General features: G+C 33.3%; 3 protein-coding genes across 3 annotated transcripts; all 3 read left to right on the top strand.

Moving 5' to 3' along the window:
* Positions 1–2,123: 2,123 nt before the first annotated feature.
* LOC111007895 (uncharacterized) lies at positions 2,124–2,767 on the top strand. The gene has a single exon (XM_022280434.1). It carries the CDS (start codon positions 2,175–2,177, stop codon positions 2,559–2,561), a length of 387 nt encoding a protein of 128 aa, XP_022136126.1. The 5' UTR covers positions 2,124–2,174; the 3' UTR covers positions 2,562–2,767.
* Positions 2,768–8,309: 5,542 nt separating this feature from the next.
* Positions 8,310–12,651, top strand: LOC111007656 (translocon-associated protein subunit alpha). Its single transcript, XM_022280085.2, has 8 exons — positions 8,310–8,489; positions 9,120–9,287; positions 9,401–9,451; positions 9,832–9,920; positions 10,827–10,904; positions 11,056–11,262; positions 11,820–11,894; positions 11,996–12,651. The coding sequence occupies exons 1-8, from the start codon at positions 8,429–8,431 to the stop codon at positions 12,044–12,046; spliced, it is 780 nt and encodes a 259-aa protein (XP_022135777.1). The 5' UTR covers positions 8,310–8,428; the 3' UTR covers positions 12,047–12,651.
* Positions 12,652–14,492: 1,841 nt separating this feature from the next.
* Positions 14,493–16,025, top strand: LOC111007655 (uncharacterized). Its single transcript, XM_022280083.2, has 2 exons — positions 14,493–14,683; positions 14,918–16,025. Exons 1-2 carry the CDS (start codon positions 14,530–14,532, stop codon positions 15,739–15,741), a joined length of 978 nt encoding a protein of 325 aa, XP_022135775.1. The 5' UTR covers positions 14,493–14,529; the 3' UTR covers positions 15,742–16,025.
* Positions 16,026–19,048: the final 3,023 nt, after the last annotated feature.

Genomic DNA, 19,048 nt, shown 5'->3' with positions numbered 1-19,048 from the left:
TTCTAAGTTAAAATTTTCGCTGCTCATTGGTGTATTAATTTTTCTAAAAGAAATGTATATTATTTTAGACTTTCAATAAATTCGAAACATTTATTTTTAGGGTGAGGATTCAAGTTTCTGATATTTTGATAGATAATATATTGTATTTAATTAGTTGAGCTATATTCAGATGGGTCATAAACTTTAAACATATAAACGTAATACAAAATTGATGGAAACTTAAACGAATGTCACACTATGTTGAATATGTAGTGAAATGTGTGTACTTTTTGTAATTCAATTTTGTGCAAGATTTTTTATGTGTAAAAAAAAAACTAGTGGGTAAATGTAGCCAAATTTAGAGATAATTAAGAAGTGGTAAAATCGTCTATGATTCAATCGGATGAAATTGAAAGTATTTCTTTACACGGTGTGTATTCAGTTGTTTATAAATTTTTAATTAATTTTATTAACATTTTTGCCTCTCATTGACACTCTTTAACAAAATGCTCCCATGACATGAACATGAATATGATAGATAAATAAATAGATTAATGAAATATTTTTTACAGTAGTAAAAGTCTAATATCAGTTCATGTACTTTATTTAATATTGTAAATGGTCAACATCACAAATAAATGATGTTAGCTTTTCATGAATGAGAAAGTTCACATTAATTTGATGAACGATTCATGTACGGTGGTACATGTAACACAACACCTCAACTAAAAGTAGTTTAATGAAATCGCAACGGTTGTATCAAAATTAATATTGTTAACTAATGATTAAAGTCTCAACATGAATATAGTTAGCGATAAATATATTTAAAGTTGGACTTTAAAATTTCACACGTCATATTTGTTGTACTAAAAGACATACTTTACACTGTGGTTTATTTTTTTCAAAAACATTCATTTTGATCCATGTACTTAAAAAAAATGACATGGTCTCTTCATTTTCATTTTTATTTAATATATATTTTATCATAATTTTAGTATGACATTTCACTCGTTAAATTTTTTAAAATATAGCCATAAATTTGTATAAAATCGAGTTTTTATTGCGTTCTATTTTTCGTGACAATCAAAAAACGTCACGAAATTTTTTTTGTGACGTTTTATAACTGTCACGTAAAATTTTCGTTTTTCACGATGTTTTAAAATCGTCACAAATTCCACTTTTCGTGACATTTAAAATATGTCACAAATATCTTTTATGATGGGACATAGGTGACGACGTAAAAATCGAATTTTACCAACGGAAAAGATAATTGAAAGTATAAACTAAAATTAACACAGGCCAACTCTTCGAATAATAATAATAATAACCAAATTCAATGACTACGCCACCGGTAAAAAAAGATTAAAATTTAAAAGTAACATTATTCAATGGAAAAATTTATGGTTGTAATTGGGTGATATTATTTTGGAAATGATTTTTACAGCTATGGAAAGAGCCACGTAGAGAAGAAGGGACCCTTTTTTGTTTTTTTGGTTTTTTTTTTTCATTTTTACAAAATGTAATGAATTGATTTCTCTTTTCATTTATTCTATGCATAATATTTTTTCATTTGAATGTTTTATATAAAATATGTATTTTACAAAATTTAATCCTTATTTCAACAAAACAAATTTAATTAAATTTCCAGTCAAACCATCTCGAGTTGGTAAAATCTACCCCTATTTATAATTAAAATAAATAAATTAATATTATTTTTTATTGAAGTAAATATTTAGTGGGTAACTACCAATTTACAAATATATTACTAGACAATAATTTTTTAATTGAGATTTATTTATAAATCTACTGCTAGAAACATATTTGAAAAACCAATCTAGGGATTGAAACATTTTATACACCGTCCATATGGTTTTTGGTCGGTTAGTTTTACATTTTTTTATTGGATAAACTTCAAAAAGTTTATTGACCAAGACTTTTATTTTATTACAATTTTTCTTCCCCCCAAAACCCAATGAAAACTAACGTGCAATGGATTTAAAACACATAGAACCCTAAATCAAAGCGATGGCCCTATTAAATAAATCAACGGCCAAGATTGGCCCACCACCACATGGCTCCCCATGCACTTGCCCACACCTGATCCATACCCCTCCGATCTCCCGCTATAAATGCACTGAACTGAACTTCCTTCTTCCTCCATACGAAGAATTTGAAGAAGAAAAATCCCCAAATCAATGAGCCAATACAGAAGAAGCACCGCCGATTCGATCCTCGATTCGCTGTCGCTGAATCCTCTCCCGTACCCGGTGCTGCTCCTCCTCGGCGTTGTCTTTGTCTTCCTCGGCGCCTCCTGGTGGTTCTCGTACGAGTCCGCCGTCGAGGCCGCCGAGGAGCAGATCAATTGGCTGCTCTTCGCGACGCCGGTGCTGCTGATCGTCCTCGTCCGCTGCCTCTCCTCCGTCGATCCGAGCTTCTTCGCTTCCTCGCCGTGGGAGCGCCGCCGCAGCACGCACCGCCTGCCACCCGAGGGGAGCTCGCCGTGGGGCGTCGCGGCGTTGATCGTGCTGCTGCTCGTTCTCGTGCAGTTCCAGTCCGCGTTCCGTGAGAGCTGGTCCATTTGATTTGATGGAGCCTTCAAAGGCGCAGGATCATTGTAAATACAAATGGTTTACTTTACACGATCGCTCCTCTGTTGTAGTAGTGGAGATTGGAGGGAGCGTTACGTTTGATTCTATAAGGTATTTCTGTTTTTTCTTTTTTCTTTTTGTACTTTTTTTGCTTTTCGGAGGTGAAATTGGGGGAAAATAAATAAATCCATATTTATACAGTGGATGTATTTGTTAAAATTTGAAAATTTTATCAGCTAATTTTGGTTTTTTTTTTCTAGTTTTATTTTTTAATTTCCAGGTTTATGATATATATATCTTAACAAGTGTTGTTGCAGTTGAGCTGATTTTAGTTATAGTTCGAAGGGCTTCATAAATATTTTTTAGTTTTGTTTTATTTGTTATTCTCAAATTGGTGTTTAACGTATAATTATTATTTTTTAGGGGTTTTTTTTATGAATATAACATCTAATACCTTAAGCAATCCTCAAATTACCTATTCTAGGGATTTATTTGGAGTGGGTTAGGAACTTAGAATACCTAATTTATAGATTATAAAAAACAAAAAAACGTAATTTATTTTAAAAAAAAAAAGTTGAAGAAAGTCAATTGATTGAAAATGTTAAAAAGAAGAGAAAAGAAACAAAAAGAAAAGTGAATTGAATAAGTTAAAGGATCCGAAAGATTAGGAAAAAAGAAGAGAAACTTGGATCTTAAATCGCAGCCGTTGATTATAGTCGAGTAATCAAAGGTCGTAATGTTGTAACGTACAAGTTATCACCAAACTTTGAATTTCTATGTAAACGTTGAGGTCTCTCTCATTGTCATCTCCAAACCAATCAATCAATATGTATATTCAATTTAAACCACACTTTGGATTCTAAATTTTCGGACATTATTTTATTTTGGTCCCTATTTTGATGGGCGAACCACACCACGATAACTACATCAATTATGGTGGATTCACAATCTTAAGACCTCCTGATTGTGATTGAGGTGTTTTAGACAAGAAGAAACAATGTTGTTGTACGGTAGAATCTACTGTCTTAAAAGTAAAATTCGGCACGATTTTTGTGCTATCAGTTGTTCTCCAAGATTAATACAACATCCGAATTTAAGCATGAGATCGGATTTGAATCAGCTCAAACAAGTTTTTTTTTTTTTTATTCTTTTATAGTTAAAAAGTAATAAAATAGGAGGTCGGAATTTCATTTTTATTTTTTATTTTTTAGTACACAGAGATTGGGCTAAAACTTTAAATTTTTAAACTAAGATAGATTAGGAAGCAATTAAAATGGTTTATAAAATTGTCAAGAAGCTTGATCGTATTGAAATCATAAGGCAATTTGTAATGTATTACCACAAGAAAGCAATAAATACAAATTAGTTGCATAAATTACTCTTTATCCGCAATCACCCCTCTTTTTTTAATCTAAGACAAATAATAAACAAAATTATTATTTTTAAAAAAATTTCATAACTAAAATTTGAATTAAATAATAAATTCAAGATGAGATTTAAACATTTTATTTTAGCATCGATCTAATTTCTACCTAGAGTCTATTTCTTGGAACTATTAAAATCATTATTATATTGTTGATCCAGAAATTTGACCTCTTAGGATTCCGTCAAACTCACACCAATCTTCAAGAATAAAAGGGATCGACGAGACATGCAAAACAAAATAGCATTAAACACTGGTGCGGCTTTTGCCACACAAGCTTCGATGCTTAAGTCATAATCGGAGTAGTTAAGTATAAAATGTAGAGTGTTGTGGGCATACCTCCAGGATTTGTCTTACTTCCCGAGTTGAATCCTGATTATCTGAATCTGGGAGAATCAATCTAGATATCTTATGGAATTTGAATGGTAGAAAATTGGGATTTTCTCATCCATAACATGTACTAAAAGCTATATTTAAAATCCTACCTTAATATTTAATATTTTCAATCTAAAAATTAAATAGAAATCTCTATTATTGATGTATAGTGAAAGAAATTTGAGTGAGAAAAGAGGATAATCATGTGATTGATTAGAAGATTAATGGGGGACGGGAGTGGTGTCCAACATCATTATGATCCATCAATTTTATTAAATAAGCGTGATGGACCAAAGTTGAGATTTCATTATTGGGAGTGCTCATGTGAGGACAAACTTTACATATGCCATGGAATTTCTTTTCAAATATATAATATATATATATATTTCTTTTCATGTGGACATCATAGCATTTCCTCTCTCTCTCTCTCCACGTCCTTCACAAAACCATATTTTTGTTTTAATAATTTGTATTTTTGTCCGAGTGAAAGAAGTGTGTCAGAAGGAAAAATTTTGGTTAATTATTAGATGTCATGTCACAAATTTAAAATTACATTTAAGATCAATAATGGTAAAGTTATACAGTGTCCTGAACTAATTTTAAAATCGATGAATTAAATTATGTCATGGCCATCCGATATAATCAATTAATTGGATCAAAACCTATGAAGAGACTAGACCCAAGTTCATGGCCCATTAAACCCATGGCCTAATAAGACCCACCGAGACTCTATAAGAAGAGGAGGTCATCTCTTATTTGGGGAGTCGGAGAAATCCAGAAGCGTTGGAGATTTAGAGCATTCAGAATTATCTACAACCATAATTGAAGACTTGAAGACTACGAGGCTTCAAGAATTCTGAATATTCTCTTCGTCAAGCAATCGATCGAAGAACTTCACAAGCTATAAGTCGAACACCTCACGAACTGAAATACTTCATCAAGCTGCAGACTTTGTCAAATGAGTCGAAGACTTCATCAAACCACAAACTTCGCCAAGCATTAGACTTCACAGTCGAAGACTCTAAAGATTTGGCGCAAACTCATTGATTCAAGAACAAACTCACAAACTCTCGAATTAAAGTTCACATATGAGAGAATTAATCCGATGATCATACATTAAAGATTGTAACACTATATACATAAATACAATACAAGTTCATCAATTCAAGTTTTCTCTTCTTTGAATTTTTCGTCGAACAGTGTGAAAGTGGAGATTTAAACTTACGATTTTTAAGTCGATGATAGGTGTAGTTTAACTATACTCAAATAGACTAGTTTTAATAATTTGTTATTTTGTTTGTTAGGCGCCAAGTCTGAACCCAACTTAATGCATGATATATCTGTTATAATATAAAATTTTTTGATGATTTTATCTCATAGTTGTCCTTGTTGAACTTTTAAAAACAATTAAAAAATAATGGAAAAAAGGTGTTTGTTCAACAAATTTTAGTTATTCAAAATATGCTTTTGAAATCAATAAAGTAATTATTAGTTAAACCCGAATATTCGAACCTCCAACTTTTTATTGAAGATATATATTTAACCGAAAGTTTAATCATTAGTTTCCAAATTTCTAATTTTTAACAATTATTCACAATAGGATTCCTTAAATTTTGTGTTTTTAATGGAATGGCTTGAATTTAGGGAAAAAAAAAACTATACCTAGTTTTTTTCCCCTAAATTCGATTGGCACATATATTTAATTTCAACCATATTTTTCTTACTGGAATTCTATCGGATTTAACGTCATCTACAATGATATGTTTTCAACTCAAACATTTCAAAGAGACGAGGAGGACGGACCCATGATTTCATAAGGAGAGTTCAATTCAACGACTTGGAAAAGATTTTGACCGACAATAAATCTGTTGACATTTGGCAGAAGGACGATTCCAACTATTAAAAGACGAGTACAATGTTACAGTGTTGAAACTCCCGATCCTCATTTCTTATAAGATATGTAGTCCCACCCTTTTCAAATGCGTGCAAATTCTTACAACCTAATTCCAACTCTGCTTAACATCTTCTAATTTAGCGTAGTTGACGGAACACTAAATCTCTTCAAATTTCTTATGGTAGGATTGTAGCTATCATGTCAAGATGATAACAATAATAAACATTATAGACTATAGAATTGAAAACTAACTTCTTAAGCTCATGAACTACTTAGGAATATATAAATGTCACGAAGCTTCTTAATTACCATTAATTAACTATTATATAGTTGTCAAATATTTTAGTCTAACTTTAAAGAGGATCTTCGATAAATAAAACTTTGTTTGGTAATAATTTTTATTTTTTAAAATTTAAATTTTATTCCATTCCCCCGTAAGTACCTCTATATTAGAATGAGATTCGACAATATAGATTTGAGTCAATGATTGAAAAATTTTATTTTCTCGATCTTGATTTGTTTAAAAATTAAGAACTTAAATAGTTATTAATTGTTTGTTGATCATTCTTAATCTTTGATTTAAATACATACCTATGGATAAATAATGGATAAAATGTTGATGGGTATGTATCAAGAATAAAACTATTTAAGTTGTTTGTTTATCCATTATTTTTCCCCTTCATTTTAAGTACTTTGAAATCTAAATCGTAAAAATTTTAAAATATGATTTGATAAAGATTTGTTCTTTGTATAATAAAATAGCATTTTATATATAAATATCCAAAATGATAATATATTTACAATTTAAATAAGTAGAATAAAATAATATATACACTAGTTTAACAAATTATTGGTTTAAATCTTGTTTCATTCTTTAAATTTTCAATATTTTATTTTAACCAATGAAATTTACAATTAAAAAAACAAATTTAGTTCAAATTATTTGCTCACTTCCCTTGCCAATAAATATAAATTTTTACGATATTTTCACTTAGAGACAAGGTAAAATATTTCAAAATTTATAGTATAATAAAATAAGTTTAAAATTTAAAGCCTAAAACAAAATTTAAACTGTCCATGCCCTTGCAAATAGTTATCAAATGGATACATTATATTTTATCTATTTATGTATAAATGAGAGTTACGAATTTATTTTCTAAACTTTTTAAAGTTGTGTTCTAATAGGTCCGTTAATTTTAAAAAGTGTCTAACAGATATCTAAACTTTTAATTTTGTTCGATAGGCCCGTGAATTTTCAATGTAAGGTCAAGAAATGAGTAGAGATTTAAACTTGTTGATGTAGGATTATAAATGAGGTGATGTGTCAGCGTCTGAGTCGAGATGAACTATGGATCATCCAAGCTAGAGACCTACATGCAAAACTCTGCATTAGTATGGTACTCGATCACATACACTATGAAGTTTAAGTTAGTAATTAGTCCGAACTTAGTTAGGATACATTAGGTGCAAACATTGAGGAGGAATGGATCCAACTGAGAGACTTTTGGTAAGCATTATCCCACCGTTTCCAACCCTCCAAACCTAATTTTTAACAGATTTGATGCCAACAACATCCATGTGTCCAAATTGATCAAGTCAAGGTGAATATCACCTAGCATCCCATCTCAGGCTAAATCGAGGCACGAACACGTGCTTGTAATGGGTATGACCACATGCAAACTCTGATTTCACCTATAAACTATAACATAATCTACGAAGTAAAAATGTCTTAACCACTCAATTATTTTCGATTTTAACGAATTTTGTAGAATCATACTAATATAAAACTTAGTGTCAAAGTAAGTATAAAACAAATATAGTTTAGTGGTAATTAACATATATCTCCAACCGAAATCGAAAGACCGTGAGTTCAATCCCGACCCTATGAAGTAATTTCAAAAAGAAAAAAAAATACTCGATACGGAATTGAGTTCAATTGTAGAGACCAAGTTGATAATTTTACGGAAAAATAGAAATGGAGAAAAACGTGTAGGAATTGGAGACTGCAAAACGATTGGCGTCTGGTCGAACCGGGTTTCCGATTCCCAAATAAAGGTCGCTCCTTTTCCTCGATCCCCAACTTTGACCCTCCACAATCGAAGCTTGGTTTTTCTCTCTCTCTCTAATCGGAGTTTCAACTCTCAATCTACCTTCTCCGTTTGATTCGCCATGAAACCCTTCTCAGTTTTCTTCCTCGCCCTTCTCCTTCTCGCCTCTCCAGTTTTCAGAGGTTCGATCTTCCCAATCATACACGCTAGATCTACTCGAAAGTCATGATTTTTCAGATTTGAAATCTTGTTTTGCATGCATGGTTTTCGATTGTGATTATCTGTTCTAATGGGTTGAGCGTCTTTGTGTGTGTGTGTGTGTGTTTTTTTTTCGATCTTTTGATTGCTTCTCTGGTGGGTGGGAGGGAATTTGGATTGTTCAGTTTGTATTTGGATCCTGTCTTTCCTATTAGTGTTTTTTTTTTTTTTTTCATTCTCTGACTGGTTTTGATGGTGAAACGAGCTCAATTGATTGATTTAACTATTCGTTAAACAAGTTTTTTCCTACAATGTTGATACATCATTGTCAATTCTTTGTGGAATGGAGTCTATTGCCATTTTTTGAAGTCATATTCTGCTCCCCTCTTCTGTGAATTAGCGGAGCTTTTATTTCATTGAATTTATGAGTAAAATGGCGGGGTGCGGAGAAAGGAGGGGACCCAAGAAAACCTGCATTGTCACTCTGTCATTTGGAACCTATATGAAATCTAGCTAGAGGACCCGAACATCATGTTTTTGTTGGCTTCCGTTGAGGGCATTCAATTTCGTTGCTCTTGCGGGTTATTTTACTTTGTTTTTTATTTGCTTTACAGTTGCCACGTGCCAGTCGGACTCTGATAGCGAAACATCTGAGGTTGTTGAAGAAGCTAGCGATCTTGGAATTGTGGGTGAAGAAGATTCCCAGGATTTTGGAGAAGTGAATTTTGCTCCAGCTCCCGGAGTTGATACTGTCTGTGTTTTTCCAAAGAATAGTGCACGCAGTAAGTGTTAAGCTAGAATCAGGATTTGGCAATGTATTTTCCTTTTCTTGATTGGTGTAACAAACTTTTATGATATCTTTAATTAACATTGAAGTTTGTGCCTTCCATTACAGTAGTGCCTGCTGGAGAAGAGACTGAACTTCTCGCTGGAGTGAAAAATGATGGTAACTAACTCTAATCTGCTGAACTTTTTGCACCTTTCATACCCAAAAAATAATCACAGGCATCTTTAAACTCAATTTTGTCATCTTCTGATTGGTACTATTTCTCCTGAATACCTGTCCTTGCTATTAATCTGTGATTTGTTTTGTTACTGTAACTATTTTATTATTATTCGTGTCTGTTGGCAACGTGGGTTTTCATCTAAAATTATATTCTAGAATGTAGTGCATTGACTTCTTTGATTGTACTTTGTTAAACGGAGTCATGTTCTAATGTAATAGTCTAGCAATTAAGGGCAGCATTCATTGCACTTTTTATTGCTTACCATTGATCCAACATCTTATTGGTCAATGATTTCCTTGACTATTATTTGTTAAACCAGGTGAATCAAGCTTGAATATTATAGCTATTAAGGCCAGCGTTCATTATACCTTTGATCATCATATGTTGATTCAAAATCTTACTGGACAGGTAATCTGGCCTGACATATATGTATAGTACGATCTTAACTTGTTTTCTTTTTCTTTTATCTCTAATATATTTAAGGAATACAAGCATCTTGCCGCAATTTGATTTCTCAGCGTTTTAATCTCAATCTTTTGAATGACATATCTTATAAAGGAGATTAGTTGGGCAGGTTCAGTTTCACTAATGTGTTTATGAAAGATGTGTGTTATGGCTTTTGAATTTGCAAGTTATGTGCTTCAATTATTACTTGTGGAGAACCTGGTAATCACCTTGAACGTCGTCTAGACCACCTAGAATTCCTTTACTTTGGCCCTTTGGAGTTTGGACGTCATTAATTTAGTTGTATGGAAAAATATTGTTTTTTGTTTCTTTCTAATATATGTATATTTATTTATTTCTTCTTGAAAAAACCCTTTCTTGCCTTTTTCTTCTTTTTGAAATGTTTGTTTGGCTGGTGCTTCTTTTTTCTTGTAGAGACTGTTTTCTGTTGGTGAATATTTTCTAGAGAAAGATATTCCTATTACTCTTTTTGCAATTTGTTTTATATGTCAATGTAAATTATCTTTTTGATATAAAGTTAAGTGTCAACATCAATTATTGAAATTAATCTGTAGTTTCCCTATTAGAAACTCTCTTTAGGGAATTAATTGCTGGAGATATATCATGCTGCTATAGGTTGATTCTTACATGTTAATTGACTGTTCCTTTTCCCCTCAAGATAATATAATATAGGTTACTACTGAAGTTCAACGTTCTCCCTAATTTTTCAATATGGTTTTGTGAGTACAAACTTATTTTTCTGTTATGAACTTCCAGTTATATTCGTGCTTTCCTTAACACAGCTTATCTTTGCAGTAACTTCAGCTCGGTATTTTTAACTTATATCATCTTTCTCATTATACTCGTCAGGTCTTCCACAACGCAACGGTGCACCCATCAACTCAAGCTACTTTCCCATACATATTTGCTGTCAGCAAGTTTTTGCAGGTTTACTCATAATCATTATTACTATTAGTAGTTCCTTGTCCTTACGATGTGAATTTTCAGTTTCTAAAATTACTAACCTGTTTATCCTTATCAATTTTGAAGTTTTATGATTGATGAAATGAAAGAACCTTGATATATTCCTGATGTGCAGCCTGGAAACTTTGATCTAGTGGGCACCATATTTTATGAAGTAAACCAGAATGCATATCAAAGCGTATTCTTTAATGGTACTATTGAAGTCGTTGAAGCTAGTGGTGTCATCAGCATCGAGTCTGTGTTTTTAGTTACTCTTGGAATTGCCCTTCTCGTCCTGCTGGGCTTATGGATTCATGGTCAAATACAGCAAAAACTCTCAAAGGTATATCCTGTAGTAAATGCCTTAGATCTTTTTCGCCTTCATGTAATGATCATCATGTATTCTAATAGTGGATGTTGCCCTACTTATATGTTATATTCTTTTACTTCTTATTACATGCTGATGGATCAATGTTTAGCTCGTCCTAGCGTTAAGGATGTGCAATTTTTTTCATCAAATATGTTATTACTTTTGATTGTAGCCTAAATTTTTGCATTTGACCAAACTTAAAATATATCCGAAGTGGTATTTTACAAGTATTTAGTGGCAGCCTTTTCTTTTGTATTTTAATTCCTGAGTTCAACAACTGCGGGGTGGGTTCGAACATCGACCTTAGGGATAGTAATAGCCATAGGTGTCTTATTCGCTGAGATAGGCATAGCCGAATTGGCAGCGGACTTTTCTTTTGTTATTATCCATGGTCCCTGCCTTCGTACTGAATCTTAACGCTTAAATATATGGAGTTTGAGAAAGGTGGAGCTGCAAGATCTGCATCTTATCTTGTTTTACATACGAATATTTTTGGCGTAAAATCATATGCAATTCCATGTTTGTGTCAGAAAACCAAGAGGGCTGCTTCGAAGGTTGAAGTGGGAACGAAAACTGTAGATACCTCAATGGATGAATGGCTTCAGGTTTGTACCCTTTTTCCCTGAAATTCATTTTTGTCTTGTCTAGAGAAGATCTCAAAACTGCTGCTGATATATTGTGTGATCTTATCTCTTCTTATTCTTAGGGAACTGCATACAACCAGTCCCAATCAAACAAGTCAAAGAAAAAGAATTAACCGAGGACTCGACTCGTCTCCATCCCAGTTGCATAGTACACTAACAATGTGCAGATTCCTGCAACTCGCGTTAGGCAGTTGAAGATTTGAGGAGAGAGTTAAGGGTTTTGACTAGTTTTGGAACTTAGGTGCGTTAAACCCTTCCTTGCCGGTGTAGCATGTCAAAGAATCCTTCACATTCTGCATTTCTTAGTGCCAATCTAAACTAAGTTTGAAATGATACAGTTTTCTGAATCTAGAGAATTTCCTTGAAGCATATGATTATCAAAGTTTAATCTTCTAGACTTTCCTTGGCACCCTTTTTCTGTATGCATCACGGTTTCGGCTTCGTTGAATCATCAATGTAGCGGGGCATGCAGGTTGACGATTTCTCTTGGACAACTCTGACCTCTACTTTACTGGAAAGTTTTGCTCGTTCGACATCTGTGTTGATGTCGTGTCGTGCCGACCTTTCTATTAGACTTTTAATTCGCTAAATATCAGTTTTTTCCCTCATTAAATTGCCCCATGTGATGTCTTGGCTGGTACCTTTCATGCTTGGATGTAATATGGAACAGAATTTGATTTTGTGAGGAGAAAAATGGAGAATTGGTTGAATTGCTTAAGAGTTGGGTAAAGATTATTAAATTGGACGTGATTGGGAGGCCATATGCCAGCAAGGAAAGAAATCAATGAGATTGGGTCTCCTCTTCTTTGTAGTGTCTGGATTTTCTTGTTTTTCATTTTCTAGTTTAAATAAAAATTATAATTTCTCAAATCTAGCCTATTTATTTGGAACTTGATGCCCTTTGGCTCTATTATATTGCATAAAATATCATGGGATGCAAATGCTACCTGTAATGTTGTTGCTCCATTAATGCCGGTGGAAGATAACCATCGTGGATTGGTCTAGTGGTGAATTCTAATGTCTTTAACGCCACAAATTTTGATGGCCACTCTCTGTGATGTTGAAAACTTTTCGAGTTTTGAATTTTCTGATGTATTTTGTGAGATTAGTTGGGCGATTTGGAGGGGTTGGACAACAATTCGGTCCATGATATGTGACATAGTTTTTGGTCGATTCTATCTGTTTGTGGGTTTTTCATGATATTACTGTAGAATTTGTGTTCTTATGAAGCTAAGTACGTATGTAGAAGCTGCGAAAGACTCCGAAGCTCGTGATCATGCCATTGATTCGCTCGAGCTTCTTTTATTTACCTTGGCTTTAACCAATTGAACAGGTTGGATCTCCCTAGTTCTTGAAAGTGGAGAGGACTTCATTATCTCATTAGAGGGATTAATGCATAGAACATATTATAAAGTTTTAAGAAACGTTGAAGGGATTTTAATCTCAACTGTGACCTCCTTTTCTGTCTAGCCTGAAATGGGTAAAGAACTAAGATGATTAACTAAGGTGGAAGTCGAAATTTCTCGATACTTCCACGACATTCTTAAATAAAAGAAAAGATGTACGTCTCGTATCAATATCAACCATTTAGAAATATGAAAATATTGGTGTAGAAAAAACTTCCATTGTTTCTCAAGGTGTCGATTCATCAACTCGATGCTTGTGATTTATCCTTTTTTGTACTAGCACAAGTCACATTCTTGAACCTAACTCACTTATTACACAACGCCTTTGGTTCACATGTTACCAACTAAATTACACTGTGTAATGATAGAAATGTCTCTAGGATTTATACCTTGTATAAATCAAACACATATGTTCATTCCTAGCCACAAGGAACGTTCAAATATAGTCACAAAATCAAATGACTACAAGAGGCTCCAATCTAGCACCAAAATGCAAAATCAAATGACTACAAGAGGCTCCAATCTAGCACCAAAATGCATAAAACCGACAAAAATAAACTCTCATTAGCTCAACTAAGAAGATTATATTGTTTAGCAGTGACAACTCAATTGATAAAATTTAGTTTTCCACTTGCCCCCAAGGGGGAGTTCAGTTGGCAAGGACTTGGGATCTCTTGATCATACTGACAAATTCGAACTTTTTAGTGAGCTTAATATCAAAAGCTCCTATATCTCTCGGATCTGGACTTTGGGGCGGGCGCAGGTGCCCCTACGTATAGGAGAGCAGAGCTCCAACTCCCAATAATAATAATAATAAATAGTTCTCCATTTGCAGCTTAGCTTTATCAGAAAAAACGTCTAATAATAGAGGATATTGGAGGGTAAAAATTCAAGAAAATAAAGAAAACAAAAATGAAATGCAGGCCAACATTCTTATTTCTAAAATTAACCTCAATAATGAAGAGCATATAATATCTTTGGTAGATGGGTAAGTAGGTTTGAGATTTAGCAGAGTAGCTGAAGTTATTGAATGCCATGAAAATGTGCTAATCAGAACACTAAATCCCCCAAACAACTTGGACCCCATTATCATGTGAGGTCCATAAGTCTACTGTCGGTGCCCCCTTCAAATTCCTATAAAATCATCCATTTGAATTCACTGTTTTGCAGTCTTCTCCCCCTCCTTCTCCATGCAGAACCACTCCTGTTTGTTCCTCTGTGTTCTCTTCCTTTTTGCTGCAACTTTCTGCCATGGCAGTGACTTGACAACAGTTGAGGTTGTTGGGTTTGGAGAATGTGCAGACTGCCACAAGAACAACATTAAGACCTCCCATGCCTTCTCAGGTTCATTTCTCATTTACTCAACTCACCAACCAAAAAATTTCCATTTTCAGTGCTCTCGTAGTATCTATACTAATTTCTGTTCGATCTCGTATCATTTTTAAATAATGTTAACGTGACTTACCATGAGTGAGAGCAATATCCTCATTCTCTGATCCCTTTGTCAGCTCTTTTACTTCATTAAAGTTTGGATTTTTGTTTTTTTGTCATGAAGTTTTTAACTTGAGTCCAATGCAGGGCTTCGTGTAAGCATTGACTGCAAACAAAAAGATGGAGACTTCAAAAGAAAAGGGGTGGCACAGCTTGATGAAGAAGGAAGATTCAAAGTGTTGCTTCCAACTGAGGTCTTGAAAGATGGAGAATTGAGGGACGAGAAGTGCTTTGCACAGCTTCACAGTGCTTCTTCAGCCCCTTGCCCCTCCCATGGTGGCTTGGAATCCTCCATGATCGTGTTCAAGTCCAAAGATGAGGGGAAGCAGACCTTTGGCTTGCCTGGTGGGCTCAAGTTCAAGTCTGCAACTTGTGCCTCTGCCTTCTTTTTGCCTTATTTTCATCACCCTCCTCTGCCTCCTCTCTATTTCCCTCCTCATCCCCCATTGTTTACCCATCCATATTTCCATCACAAGTTCTTCCCTCCTAAGGCCTACCCCCCACCCACCCCAGAAGAGCCCCTCCCTCCCCCAGTCCCAGAAAAGCCTCCACCCGAGCCGCTTCCACCGCCGGTTTACAAGCCGAAACCGCCAAAGCCGCCTGTTTACGAGCCGAAACCACCAAAACCACCCGTATACGAGCCGAAACCGCCGGTCTACAAGCCAAAGCCACCAGTTTACAAGCCAAAGCCACCAGTTTACAAGCCACTGCCACCAGTTTACAAGCCACTGCCTCCACCAGCACCAGTTTATAAGCATCCATGGTACAAGAAACTGCCTCCAATTCCAAAGCTTCCACCATGTCCTCCAGTTCCCAAGGTCACCCCTGTTGTTGTTCCTCCAAAGTACTTCTCCCACCCCAAGATTGGGAAGAAGTTTCCTCCACTGGCTCCTTCTGTTCCACACCCTTGATTAGAACAAGTCTGCAGAACTCTAATTAATGTGTTTGGGGAAGATGAGTGCTCTATATATATATATATATGTTTGAATTCTTTGCTATTTGTAAGTAAGGCAATTGGTTGGTGTTGTAGTGTATATTAGCTTCAAAATGTTGTTGGATTGGTGCAATAAGGTCTTCAAGTGGAGATTCACAAGAAGAAACAGATTCAGAGAAAGAGAGAGATCACAGATGGTATATTTGTGGAGTTTGTATAATTTGTTTTGCATTGTAAAATTGTTACATGGAATTTGGCTAAGTTTGTTGTTTGTTGCTGCAATGTTTCTTGAAGATTTCTAAGTTTATTAGCTACAAATTTGATCCATGCATGAACATAAAGCTCAAAAATCAATGGTTTAAAGCTATTTTCAATGTTTTGGATATATGGTTTTGGTGTTTAAGTCTTTTATCCTTTTCTATTTTGGTTGGTGTTAGAACTTTTTAATGCTTTTAATCCTTGAAATATTACCCATATTTCCTTTTTTATCTTTTAAATTTTAGAATAGATTAAACATGAACATAAGTCTCTTCAATGATTGTGCATCCATGCAGTTCTTGTTGTTAACACCATTATGTAAAGGATGATGTGGAGTGATTATTTGAAAAATGTTGACTAATTTGGTATGATATAATGGATAAATGAAAAAAAGAAAGGGAGTAATTAAATAAAATAAAGTGGCAGGATCTATAAAAAAAGATTTGATATGTTAGCTTAAAAAAGATCGGACCCAAAATAATAGTAAATCTAGTTCAAACTAAAAATATTTGCAAACATAATACAATTTTTGAAGAAAACCCCATTAACATATCTCAATCTCACATCTATCACGTATAAACGTTTACAAGTGTCTATTAGTGACATACGTGAGATACTCTCTAGGTATTAAAAAATTCTCGTTGACGGACCTGAACGAGAGTTTGCTCTTATCCAAAGCTTCACTTGTTAAGAACAAGTGTACCCTTCATACCCCGAGTATCTCTACAATGGTATGATATTGTCCGCTTCGGGCATAGCCCGCACGACTTTGCTTTTGGTTTCACCCAAAAAGCCTCAAACCAATGGAGATAATTGTCATCTCTTACATACCATGATCATTTCCTTCCCTAGCCAAGGTGGACTTTGTTTGCAATCACCTTATAAACCCAACAGGTCACCCAAAAAAAAAAGGGTATAAATATGGAAACTTCTCCACCATTTGAATGGGACGGTTTAGATGATATAGGAAAATTTTACTCCTCATTGGAAGAATTGGCATCCTCGAGTGCTCACGTATATGCCTTTTAAGTTTAGGAAATGAAAATGGAGTTCTACTTCCTTATGAAACTTAGTTTTAGGTTTTAACCCTCCCCTTAAGACGAAACAAGAAGCAAGGACCGATATTAGTGAATGCTCGTAACATATTTGCTTTCTCGATATCAGTTATTAAGAATTCTTTCTTCCTTTTGGTAGGGTTAAATTCTTGCTGGAAGCACATGAAATATTTAGTTCAATTGCTACTCATAAAATTCGTACATATTGATATTATAAAAAATTTCAATAATGTTTCAACCAAAATCAACTATGGCAAACAAAATTAAATTGTTCCATCAAAAGGAAGATTTGCATCAACCACTCTCATATTTTATTGCTAGGATTTCATACTCCCAATAGATTCAATGAGTTTACATCTAATCAAAGAGTCCAAAATTTAGAAAAAAAAAAGAGTTTGAAAAAAAAAACTACCTAAGAATATAGCTCAATCATAAATAACATTAAATAACATTTATTATTATTATTATTTTTTAAGGCGTTGAAAATTCAAAGTCAATGTTTAGATTTCTATATAACAACAAGAGTCTATTTTTCACAAAGTACTTATTTGATTTCGAGAATCGAATAGAGTAACAACATAAACCCAAAATTTTCTCTTCTAATTATGTTTTTAATCTTGAAATTTACTACTAATGGGTGAAGAAGACTCCTACTTTATCCACAAGAAAAAGTGCAAAAAGAGACAAATATATATTGAAAGAGATGATTTCAACCTTTTTTTTTCTTTTTTTTTCCTTCTAAAAGTTTTGTTATTATCAAGAATCTAAATGCTTAAAGGGTTGAAAAATATTCACCGACACCCTTTAATAATATTATAAAATCTCAATATCATTTTTGAAAAATATTTCTAAACTTTCAAATTTATTCAGAATCCATAATTTTCAACTTGAAAAAGAATCGGTGTGATTCTAAACTTTTTAAAATATTTATTTTAGTTTTTAAATTTTAAGATGTGAATTTTGTCCTAGATTTTATTTTAAGAAATCACTTTTGTTCTTTTTTCTTAAATAGTTCAACAATTATGGAGATGAAAAATCGAACTACAAGGGAAATTAGTGTTTTTGAATTGACCAATTGACATTTTGGTTATTGCTATTTTCTTCCACCTGCTCAATACCAGCTTCAACCAACTTATGTGACTCTATAATACATTCCCGTGTGAACAAAATACTATATTTGAAGTCGTGTTATCATTTGTTAAACAAATTATGACAAAATGATGACGATAACCTATCTTATATTTTTTTTAAGTTTAAGGGCTTAAACAAACATTTTAAAAATTTATAGAAAAAATATGTAATAAATCTAAAAGTTTAGTGACTAAATACTAAATAGACATTTTGAGAAGAAAAAAAAATCAAAACAAACCTTAAACTTTCATTTTATTGCATCAATCACATTTCATTCAACAGGGTAACATTAAAAAAAAGCAAATCAATCCTTAGATGCTTATCGGTTCATCACCTATATTTGTCATTATTACTAATAAAAGTTCAACCATTTTCAAATTTTTTGAAAAAAACAAAGAAAAATATATCTTTTTCTGTATTTCTCTCTCCTACTTGTCAAATCTTTTAACGGTAATCAATAAAATATAAGTGATTATAGTCTTATAGATAAACATTTAAGTATTTTTAGTATCTCAATCGTCAGCCTACTCGAAAAAAAACATAAATATTATTCAAATGTTTCTTTTTTTCCTATATAAATTTGCAAAGGGCTAAAATAATTATTCCTATATGTTGATTGGAGCCCTTCTTTTATGGATGCTGAAATGATAGCTCTTTTCAAAAGAAAAAGCTATGGTCTATAGTCATAGAAGCTAGATTTTTTTTTTCATCCTTTTGAGACATTGGCCTCCATGTTTTCCTTTTCTTGGAATAAGAATTACTTTTTTTCTTTTATGAGGGGCCTACCCATATACCAATTTTATTCGGATTGAATTTGTTTTTTTATATATATATTGATAT

The sequence above is a fragment of the Momordica charantia genome (genome assembly GCF_013281855.1).
Source record: "Momordica charantia cultivar OHB3-1 chromosome 4 unlocalized genomic scaffold, Mcharantia_2.0 BLBB01000004.1, whole genome shotgun sequence".
In the NCBI taxonomy this organism is placed as follows: Eukaryota; Viridiplantae; Streptophyta; class Magnoliopsida; order Cucurbitales; family Cucurbitaceae; genus Momordica; species Momordica charantia.
This window is presented reverse-complemented; position numbering and strand designations above follow the sequence as displayed.

What these genes read in the sequence shown, in the direction of transcription:
- LOC111007895 (XM_022280434.1), top strand. Translation starts at nt 2,175, where the DNA reads ATGAGCCAATACAGAAGAAGCACCGCCGATTCGATCCTCGATTCGCTG.
- LOC111007655 (XM_022280083.2), top strand. Translation starts at nt 14,530, where the DNA reads ATGCAGAACCACTCCTGTTTGTTCCTCTGTGTTCTCTTCCTTTTTGCT. An exon ending in GACCTCCCATGCCTTCTCAG is followed by an intron (nt 14,684 to 14,917) that starts GTTCATTTCTCA and finishes AGTCCAATGCAG; the next exon opens with GGCTTCGTGTAAGCATTGAC.
- LOC111007656 (XM_022280085.2), top strand. Translation starts at nt 8,429, where the DNA reads ATGAAACCCTTCTCAGTTTTCTTCCTCGCCCTTCTCCTTCTCGCCTCT. An exon ending in TCCAAAGAATAGTGCACGCA is followed by an intron (nt 9,288 to 9,400) that starts GTAAGTGTTAAG and finishes CTTCCATTACAG; the next exon opens with TAGTGCCTGCTGGAGAAGAG. An exon ending in CAATGGATGAATGGCTTCAG is followed by an intron (nt 11,895 to 11,995) that starts GTTTGTACCCTT and finishes TCTTATTCTTAG; the next exon opens with GGAACTGCATACAACCAGTC.